Here is a 10948-nt window from a genome sequence, read left to right as displayed (position 1 = left end):
ACGACTTATCGTGTTCAGCAGCACGTGGACCGATCACCTAAAGCATCTCGACAGTGTCCTGTCCGCACTGGAAGAAGCTCAACTGTATTGCAAGCGTGCCAAGTGCAAATTTGCAGCTCCGTCCATGAAGTTCCTTAGACACATCATCTCTGGAGAGACAATCGGTCCTGATCCCGAGAAGCTGCAAGCTGTGGACGAGTGGTCGCCACCACAGTCTGTTCCTGAAATTCGTCGATTCCTGGGTTTCGGCAATTATTTCCGGCAATTCATTAAGGAATATGCATCAATTGCACGGCCTTTGGAAACACTTACTGGAAAGCATTCCCGTTTTGTATGGTGTTCAGCACAGCAGAATGCTTTTGACATGCTGAAGCAAGCACTTGTATCTGCATCAGTTCTGCGTTTGGCTGATGTTGCACAACCCGGTCCATGTGGTGACGGATGCTAGTGATACAGTCATTGGTGGTGTCTTACTTCAACAGGAAGATGGTGATTGGCTACCAGTCGCCTACACCAGCAGACGACTACGCCCAGAAAAAGTAAACTGCACAGCAATGGAAAGAGAAACGCTAGCTGTTTTCCATGCTTTGAGAGTATGGAAGCTATATCTATTTGAACGGTTTGAAGTTATCACAGACAACCAAGGTGTAAATATCTAGGCACCAAGACCAATGTGTCTAAACGGGAAGCTAGGTGGATTGACTTCCTGGCAGACTTCAATTTCAGCATTGTCCACCGACCCGGCAAGCAGAACATCGCAGATGCATTGTCCCGGTCTATCGCCAGCGTCGAGGTAACCGTACAGTAAGAACAACAGTTCCAAGATCTGTTAGCGAGCGGCTATGCAGCCGATAAGTTCTGCTGCACTATTATCACCGGATTGAATGATCGGGACGAGCAGCTGCAGCAGCGTTACCACTGGGACGCCTCCAGGAAGCAGCTCTACTTGAAGCATGACCCTGAGTGGAGGCTTTGCATTCCGGCGGGACCACTGCGGAGAAAATTGCTCAACCTCTGTCATGACAGCCTGTCAGCAGGACACTCAGGGCGTGACCGAACACATGCGAGACTTGCTCGGAGGTACTATTGGCCCAGAATGGGAAGATTCATTGCAAGGTATGTGAAGGCATGTCTAACATGCCAGCGTACAAAGGGAGACAAACCAAGGGAGAATCGTCTCCAGCCGTTGCCAGTACCACAAGTGCCATGGGAATGCATTGGCATGGATCTTATTACCGGCCTTCCAACTACACCGCAGGGTAATGATGCGAGTCTGACTTTCATCGATCGGTTGACTAAGCAAGCCCATTTCGTTGCCACTAAGATTTCTATAGACGCACAGGGTGTGGCTGATCTGTACGTGCGCAATGTCTATCGCCTACACGGTCTCAGTAAGTCCATTGTGAGCGACCGTGATCCTCGTTTCACTGCCGAGCTTTACCGTGGTATCTTCAAGCAGCTGGGAGTTCGCCTTGACTTTTTTCTCGACTTTTCAACTGCCAATCACCCGCGGACTGATGGTGCAACGGAACGAGTGCATCGGACAATAGGTCAAATCTTACCTTCAGCAGTTATCCATCGGCAGACTAATTGGGAGGAACTTCTGCCGATATGCGAGTTTGCTTACAACGACATGGTTCAAGGATCTACAGGTGATACTCCATTCTATTTAAACTACGGCCAACATCCGTTATCTGCTGCAGACGCCCTTCTGCAGGCGGAGGTTTTAACTTGCCATGAGGCGCAATCCTGGGTCAATCGCCAAAAGTCGGCACTGCAAGTAGCAAAGGACAGAATCCAGGATGCAATCCGAAGCCAAGAGTTCTACGCCAACCGCTCAAGACGGAACTCTAGATTCAAGGTGGGGGGTGAAGTGATGGTCCACAGGGACTATATAACCACGTCAGTATCACGAGATCAGCCTTGCGCCAAACTGGGACCACGCTGGTTCGGTCCATTTACAGTCAAGAAGGCATCTGGCTTGACTGCGCGGTTGGATCTCCCAAGAACATGTCGTGTCCATCCGGTGTTCAACACAGCTGCACTGAAATTGTTCGTTACTGATGAGCTCAATCCTCAGTCACCAGCTCCACCACCTGTAATTGACCTTGATGGCAATGAGCGTTTCATTGTCGAAGAAGTGGTTTCTCATCGAATTCACCGCGGAAAGCAGCAGTACTTGGTAAAATGGGTTACGATGAGCCGACCTGGGAGCCTGCAACTTACTTGATGGATGAATCTGGATCACCAATCTTGCCGTTGAGGCAGTATCTTCAGAACTAAATTGAATGGGAGGGGAGTAGTGTGATAGTTCTCACCTTTACCTATCAATTTATTGCATGCATTTCATACCCCTCTCTCATGCAGACAGTATTCACACTTCCTTCCTACTTGACACATCGGTTCTTCTCACATTCTCATTGGTGTTCTCTCTATCACCTTGTGCTATAAAACAAGGCTCTTCTTGTTGTGTCATGTACTGACATAAGGAAGTGGTCTATTTTACAGACAGATAAGTGTAGATATAGTGAAGAGTCAGGGAGGCCATGCCCAGCAGAGCATGGTATAGTGCGTAGCACGGGGGCATATATACCGTCTATACATGGCGACAGACAGGGGAAGGACTATGCCGTGAATGGGTGAAAGAATAAGATGATACAGGATAGGACATCTCCCCCTTTTTGAAAAAAAATGAAGAGAGCAAAAACACAACAGCTGGGAAAAAAACTGTTATGGAGCAAAGGCAAGACAGATACATGTACGGGTTGTACATAGCCGGGCACATGGAACAGAACTATGCAATGTGCGGGAGAGCAATAGCAATGAAGCCAGAGAGAGTTACATGGTAGCGATCAATCTCTGCGGTGGCTGGATGTTGTTGCGAGCACGCAGAGTTGGCTGTGCCATAGGCACAGGCTGTTGTTGCGGGACTAGCGCGGCCGGTGGTACTGCTGTCACCGGTCCGGGAGGAGTCACTGGCTGGAGCAACTTCACTGCACGACAGTTTCGGCGCAGAAGACCGGATGAGGTGGCGATGTTGTAGGAGCGATCGGTGAGTTGCTCAACCACTGTACCCTCGCGCTTGTCGTCGACCCACACTTTCGCTCCCAGTGGCAGAGGGGAGAGCGACTTGGCTGCGAAACGTTGATCGAAGTGATCTTCTTGCCGATGCTTAGCCTCCTGCTTCTTGGCCCGGAGAGTGGAGATGTCTGGCCAGGAGGGTTGCAGGAGATCAGGTGAGCACGGAAGATTGGTGTGGAGCCTGTGGCCGTACAAGAGTTCGGCGGGCGAATAGCCGTTGGCCAGGGGTGTGGAGCGATAGGCTAAGAGGGACTGCTGTAGATCACCTGGCGCACGGATGAGTCGTTTGGCAGTCTGCACGGCGCTTTCTGCTTCACCGTTGCTTTGAGGATGCTTCGGGCTGCTGGTCCGATGCATGATGTTGCACGACGACATCAACCGTGCAAAGGCGTCGGAAGCGAACTGTGGCCCGTTATCGCTGACGAAGATGTCCGGATAGCCGTGGACAGCAAATATGCTCTTCAGATGAGTAATGACGGCCCGTGACGTAGTCGCTGAGAGACAAGCGACATCAATGTAACGGGAGAAATAGTCGACGGTAATCAGGTACTGGCGGCCGTCGACATCACAGAGATCCGATGCGATACGCTGCCACGGGCGCTCGGGGAACGGAGTTGTCTGAAGACGCTCTGGAGACTGATGACGCTGCTTGATACAGGTAGTGCACTTGGCGACATATGCCTCGATGTCGGCAGAGATACCTGGCCACCACGACGAGAAGCGGGCACGGGCTTTCCTCTTCGTGACACCTTGGTGACCATCGTGCAGCGTCTGGAGGATCTTAGGCTGTAGCACGGACGGAACAACCAGGCGAAAGCCGTGGCACAAGACACCTTGCATGTGAGACAACTGGCCTCGCTCACGATGGAACGGCTTGATGTCGTCAGGGACGGTAGCAGGCCAGCCATGGATGACGTAGTGCATCACACTGGATAACACGGGATTTTCAGACGTAGCCTTGGCTAGGTCGGCGAGAACGGATGGACTCATGAGATATTCGGCAGTGGTTGATAAAACCATGCCGATGTCGTCTTGCAGAACGTTGTCAACTGATGCCGATGCTGGCGCTCGTGAAAGCGTGTCAGCCACCACCAGATCCTTGCCGGGAACGTGTATGGCATGGACTTCGTACCGGAGGAAGCGTAGCAGCATTCGTTGGCATCGGATGGGAACCTTGTCCAGGTCTCTGGTGTTGATCAGTGGCACTAGCGGCTTGTGGTCCGTCTGCACGATGAACCTGGGAGCGCCGAAGAGGTACTGGTCTAACCTCTCGCACGTCCACACCGCTGCGAGGCATTCCTTTTCGATCTGCGCGTAGCCTTGTTCCGTCTTGGTCAGGGAACGGGAGGCGTAGGCCACTGGGCGCCAGTCGCCATCGTGCTTCTGGAGCAGAACACCACCAATGCCATAGCTGCTGGCATCGGCACTGACCATGATGGGACGCTTGGGGTCATAGTGCACTAAGCACGGGGCTGAAACGACGAGCTCTTTCAGCCGACAGAACGCGTCCTGCTGCGGGGAGTCCCAGAACCAATCAGTGTCGGTGTGCAGGAGCTGACGGAGGGGCACTGAGATCGTAGCCAATTCTGGGATGAATCTGGCGACGTATGTGAACAGACCTAAGGCACGGCGGAGCTCGGGAATATTCGTAGGCTCCTTGAGGTCGTCAATGGCGGAGACTTTGCTGGGGTCGGGTTTCACACCGGACCCGCTGACGATGTGTCCCAGGTACTTGACTGACGACTGCTTGAGGTGGCATTTGTCGGGGTTTAGAGTGATGCCTGCGTCGGCAAGGACCTGGCGCGTTGTGTCCAGCCGGTGGTCGTGTTCAGCTTCGTTAGCGGCGTGGACCAGAACGTCGTCCATGAATACCTCAGAACCTTTGACGTAGGACAGGAAATCCTGCAGGCGTCGCTGGAAGATTTCCGGTGCAGAGGTTATACCGAATGGCATCCGGAGGAATCGGAAACGACCCACAGGCGTGAGGAGCGTGGTCAGCTTGGATGCAGACTCCGTGAGAGGCACTTGCCAGAAGCCGCTGTTGGCAACAAGCGTGGAAAAGACAGTAGATCCGGCGAGCCTAGCCAGTGTGTCCTCAACTGTCGGAAGAGGGAAGTGCTCGCGCTTCACGTTGCCGTTCAGCTTCTTTAGGTCTACGCAGATCCGTACGCGACCATTAGGTTTACGAACCGGCACCATAGGAGAGCACTAGTCAGAGGGACCCGTTTCCCGGACGATGATGCCCATTTCCTCCATACGTGCGAGCTCTTCTGTGACCTTGTCCTGTAGAGGCAGAGGCACACGGCGGGCAACACCACAGTGGTACAGCATGGCGTCGTCCATGAGCTTGATATCAGCTGGGGGCCCAACTATACCACCGATGGGCTGTGCTGGCTTGCTGGTACACGATTCTGCTGCATCTAAACGCTTGATCAGGCGAAGTCGGAGGCAGTCTCAGCGACTCAACAGGTTGGTAGATCCAGGACCATCGATAACTACGATCTCCATAGAGAACAGTTCACTCTTGTGCATGGTGTCTGCAGTGAACTGACCCTTGATGGATAGAGGTGCACCAGATAGACCAAGGAGTTTGGTAGTGGATGGTGTGAGTACAGGGCGTTGTACGAGATTCTGATACATGGAGTGCGTGACACATGATACATCTGCACCTGTCTCGATCTTGAATATCAAATTTGTCGAGCACACAGGCAGACTTATTGACCAGGCGTCGGTGGACTGGGAAGGAATGGCGTTGGATGACAGCTCTGCAACACCACCCATGAATGGCGACGGGGACGCGAGAGATTCATTTTCGACAGCTCTGGCCCCACCCGTGGTTGCTGGAGTGGAAAGACAGACGGCGGCGAAGTGGCCCTGCTTGCCGCATGAATTACACTTGTGACCAAACGCAGGACACGCAGAACGGTTGCTCTTGTGCGAACCAGCGTGGCCACACCACGGACATGTTGAAGCTGCAGTGCCGCTCTTCCTCTGCGTGGACGGCGTTGGTGCAGGCTTCGATGGAACGCCGCTGCGCTGGCGGCGACTCCTTGCATCTTGCTGCTTTCCTCCAAAGAGGGATGCAGCATTGACCTGCGGCCTCGCGGCTTGCGCTGCAACGTCTCTGGAAATTTTCTTGGCCTACCTGGCCCTGAGAACTGCGTCCGTGAGGGTGAGTTTTGCGGGCTCAATCAGCTGCAGCTCCTTGGCGACTTGACGGTCCAGAATGTGAGCCACGAGGCGATCTCGAATTCTGTTGTCCTTCTGGTCACCAAAGTCACAGAACTTCGCTGCTGCGTGAAGTTTCCGAACAAATTCTTCCACGGACTCTCCTGGAAGAAGGACGCACTGTTCGAAAATGGTCCTCTGGTGAAACACGTTCAATGCTGGCGTAAAAAAAGAGTCCAGCTTCGTCATGACCTTGTCATACTTGTCCTCGTCACCAACGGTGTCGAATACCAGTTGATCGAAGACAGTTTCGGCCTCTGGGCCCAGCGAGTAGAGCAACGTAGAGATTTGCACTTTCTCGTCTTTCGCGTTGAGCTCTGAGGCGAGGTGATATCTCGCAAACCGGCGTTTCCAAGCCGGCCAGGCATCTGGAATGGAGAAATCAAAGTCTGCAGGCGGCGCGAACTTGGCCATTTCTACTCGAAGTGTAGACCTGGTTGACTAACTTCTGACACCATGTTGTGTCATGCACTGACATAACTCATAAGGAAGTGGTTTATTTTACAGACAGATGAGTGTAGATATAGTGAAGAGTCAGGGAGGCCATGCCCAGCAGAGCATGGTATAGTGCGTAGCACGGGGGCAGTGAGAGGTCACGTACCGTCTATACATGGCGACAGGCAGGGGAAGGACTATGCCATGAATGGGTGAAAGAATAACATGATACAGGATAGGACACTTCTCAGTTGAGAGGCTGTGTTATTTCCAAGCTACTTATGCAATCTATTACATCCTGGATATCGGCACCAAATGCCCGCTAGGTGCCTCGGATCACCTGCAGCTGGTTTTTCGTCTTGATCCCCTTGTTTGTTTGTTTGTTTGTTTGTATTCTCTATTTAGAGTGGGAAGTCCAAAACAGGCCCTAGCCTAATAACAATGGTCCCACTAGTGAGGGAATGCTGTATATCTGTGCATAAAGATCAGTGAGTGTAACAGCAACTAGTAGGGAAAGAAAAAGAGAGAAGAAAAACAACTCAAAACAGGAGTTGGACTTGCATAGGGAGAAAATAACGTAAAGGGCAGTGCATACAGCATTTGTAAAAAGGCTTATTTATCTGGTAAGCAAAAAGGCAAGAGCCATTGACTTAAAGCGATTGCGTTTTCTTTCTGGCCTGATCGCAGCGGGGAGCTGGTTCCATAAGATGGTCCCAGCATAGGTAACACGTTTGGCAAGATATGCAGCTGGGCTGGCTGGGACAATCAGTAAATTGCTGTGCCCACGCGAGGTTGAGAGGAATTACTGCGGCTGAAAAAGTTCGTCAGGCGAAATAGCACGTCATAGTACATTTGAGATCAGCGGGAAGAAGATGACGATGTCCACTAATTTAGTATCTGTGCACACAAATCTGCTGTGTGTGTGACTCTGTGTGTCAGCTACGATATCATCTTCTGTGGTTCCATGCCTAGCATGTACGTCTGAACCATCCTGCAAAGTTTGAATGACATAGGTTGAGCGATCGCTCCGCGAAACATACTTTTTTAAATTCTCTTCATAGTATATCTTCCACCATTGAAATTTCGAATTTCTTCAAAAAAAGTGCTGAGAGGGGTGGCTTGCAACCTCGATATGGCTTGTTCCAGGCATGCTTTGGAGCCATCTTCTGTTGACGTAGTGGCGGGGATCTGCCCTGCAACTGCTACAACAAAAAATGATTCGATCCGAGAAAGGGTGAGACCGCGAATCTCGGTTGAATATTGAGCCGGTATTTCAAGCCTTTTCACGACGAAGATGGAGTTCTTTTTGGAGATGAACGTCGCGGCAAAGGACATGGTGTCCGACTTCTGGCGTCCGGTGAAGCCAGGATCATTTGTCCAGTCAGGTCGGCAGCCTAACCGTCGGTAAGCTTGTGTTTGGATCCCGTTCTGCTCGATGTGGTAGATCACAAACAATTTGATATCGCACAAATTGATCTCAGCATCGTGTGAACGGTATTTTATGTTCAGAAAATCCCAAAGTGTCTCTGTGTGGCCGTCCTATGCCACGAGAAACTCCAATCAGGCTCCTATGTCCTCTGCCTTCATGATTGAATGTCCACTTCGTTTGAACAACGAACACAACAATCGAGGACGGCTTTGCAATGAAAAATACAGCTATACTTGAGCTTAAAAAAAGAAGAAAAAAACGTGCTCAGGATGAGACTCGAGTACACGCATACTCTCCCAGCAGGTGAAACGCAATTTTTTGTGAAAAATGCGTGTCGCCGACTGACCAGTAATTTCGCCTGACGAGCAAACAACATGCTGATGTTAGAGGAGTCATGGAGACAACGCCAGATAAAAACCAGAAGGTGCATGTTGGCGTATGTGGTCAATGTTTGGATGTTCATGCGTGTAAGAATATTGGTTGTGGGTGTCTCGGGAGGTACCCGACAGACTGTGCGTACAGCACGCTTGAAGAGCCCATTAAGTCGTCGACTTTGATACGCCGTGAGAAACGGTAAGTAAGCAGAAGCGGCATACATAAAGTGTGATAAAATGAAAGAACGAATATAGGCTATGCGACATTGAAAAGGCAGGAATGTAGCGTATCGTCTGAGCACGCCAACTTTCGACGCGACGTCCCGTGCGACGTGGTCGACCATGGTGTTCCAGCTCATGTCCGCATCAAAGTGGAGACCTAAATATTTCGCAGAGCGAACAGTTGGTAGAGGCAGTCCATTACATTGCACTTGCAAGTCAAATGTTTGAGATCGTACTGGCGACATCGACATGATCTGTGTCTTCGTTTCATTCAAGATGAGGCCGCGGTTCCTAAGCCAATCGGCGAGGTGCTGGACAGCACTTGAGAGATTTTGGGACACTTCATCCTTGCTCATGCTGCTGGATCTAATTGAGATATCGTCCGCAAATTGCAGGGTCGCAACGTTGTAAGGGGACAGCTCTTTCGCAATGTCACGGATGTAGAGAACAAACAACAGGGGCCCGAGAACTGACTCCTGTGGTACTCCGGAGAAGCTGGTGTATGGTGAGCTCTGTACCTGACCGACTTTGACATACTGTGTCCGATCTGAGAGGTAGTCTGCAAGCCATTGCAGCACCGTTCCACCAATTCCGACCTCGAATAGGTCCTGAATAAGGGTTTTTCACCTTATCAAATGCTTTTGACATATCTACGAAAGCAATCCCCGTGAAGTACTTTTTTGTCTGGGCTTGGCATATGCCCTCAACGGCTAATACAAGGGCATCACATGTGGAATGATGTGATTGATAGCCGAACTGAGTTGAAGAAATAGATCATGTCGGCACAAGTACTGAGTAGCTGATCATGGATGACTCGTTCGAAAAGCTTTGAAACTATCGACATTAGAGACACGGGTCTGTGATTCTTTGCTATGCTGGGATCACCACCTTTAACCCTTTGAAGCCCAGCTGGGTTTTCTGATTTCCCAGGCACTCGCACCGCGCAGCACGCAACCACGGATGGTCGACTTCAAAATTTCATAATTCACTCACCAGCAATGGAATTTCATGATCTGGAGCTCCCTGAAAAGCTTGTGATCTCCTCCATCCAATGATAAAGACTAGACACTAAGCAGAAGCAATAGAAGCGCCTCCAAGTCCCTTGAGTGCAGCTCTATCGCGCCTGAACGAGATACACCACCCACAGTGACAATTTCCTTCGGTTCATGACTTTTACTCAACACAAAACAACGATTCAAAGTTCTCCGTGCTGCTGAAGCTCAAGCGGTCATCTTGGTACCCATCGCGCATGGGCTGCACTGGTATGAGTCATGGGGAAACCCCATGCGCACGCGAGCTCTACTCGAAAATTTCAAAATTCTAAAGTTTAGAAGTATTCAACCGCGTTCCGGTCTTTGCCGCTCGGGTATTTCGCATCGCGCTGCCACAAGTGACACACCGCTGGAAAGGTCTTTTCCTTACCTTTCCAACAAGCTATCGTTTGTGAAAATCAAAGAAAGGACAACGGAGATACGAAGCTTTGTACAGTGATCTATGCTCAATGCGTACACAGTGCGCGTTTTGGACGAGTATACTCGTCCTTGGGAAATCACTAGGGACGAGTATACTCGTCCTTGGGCTTCAAAGGGTTAAACAGAGGTGAAATGCTGGCCACCTTCATAGGAGCTGGGAAATGTCCCTCCCTCATGGATTTGTTGAACAGTATGGCCAATGACGACGCAAAAACATCTGCATGAGCTTGAAGAAGAGCTGCAGGGATGCCCTCACTGCCAGTTCCCTTCGTCGGATTCTGTTGCTCTAGAAGCTTCCGGACTTTTGCAATAGATACAGGAACAAATTGCACAAAACTAGTTGCCGTTCGTGGCCCTTGGAGTAGGTGAAGATGAACTGGACGGCTGGGATCTTCCACGATCTTGGCGAAAGCACTTCGAATTGCCTCAGCTGAGCGCTGAAGCGGTGCCAATTTTCTTTGTTTCCCCGTTAACTGGTTGATGATTCGCCAGGTTTGTTTTACATCACGAGTCGCAAGCTGAAATTTTGTACAGTAGTACGCTTCTTTCAGCTTCCGGTTACAGGTAGTGGCCTCCCTTCTCGCCGCTTTGAATGTGGCGTACATTTGCTCAGATCGGTCTGACAGCCACTTTCTATGAAGCCGGTTGCGCTTACTCAAAAGGTGCAAGAGCTGGCTGTCCATCCACGGGACCGATCGTCGCTTGTG

The 10948-nt window shown here is 50.8% G+C and overlaps 1 protein-coding gene across 1 annotated transcript; it reads right to left on the bottom strand.

Moving 5' to 3' along the window:
• Positions 1–2838: 2838 nt before the first annotated feature.
• Positions 2839–5280, bottom strand: LOC135809258 (uncharacterized protein K02A2.6-like). The gene has a single exon (XM_065322562.1). The coding sequence runs from the start codon at positions 5278–5280 to the stop codon at positions 2839–2841; it is 2442 nt and encodes an 813-aa protein (XP_065178634.1).
• Between the last annotated feature and the right edge of the window lie 5668 nt (positions 5281–10948).

The sequence above is a fragment of the Sycon ciliatum genome, chromosome 1 (assembly GCF_964019385.1).
Source record: "Sycon ciliatum chromosome 1, ocSycCili1.1, whole genome shotgun sequence".
Classification (NCBI taxonomy): domain Eukaryota; kingdom Metazoa; phylum Porifera; class Calcarea; order Leucosolenida; family Sycettidae; genus Sycon; species Sycon ciliatum.
The sequence above is the reverse complement of the archived record's forward strand: the minus strand, read 5'-3'. Positions and strand labels throughout refer to the sequence as shown.

Coding starts and splice junctions, on each gene's coding strand:
- LOC135809258 (XM_065322562.1), bottom strand. CDS start 5,280: ATGGTGCCGGTTCGTAAACCTAATGGTCGCGTACGGATCTGCGTAGAC.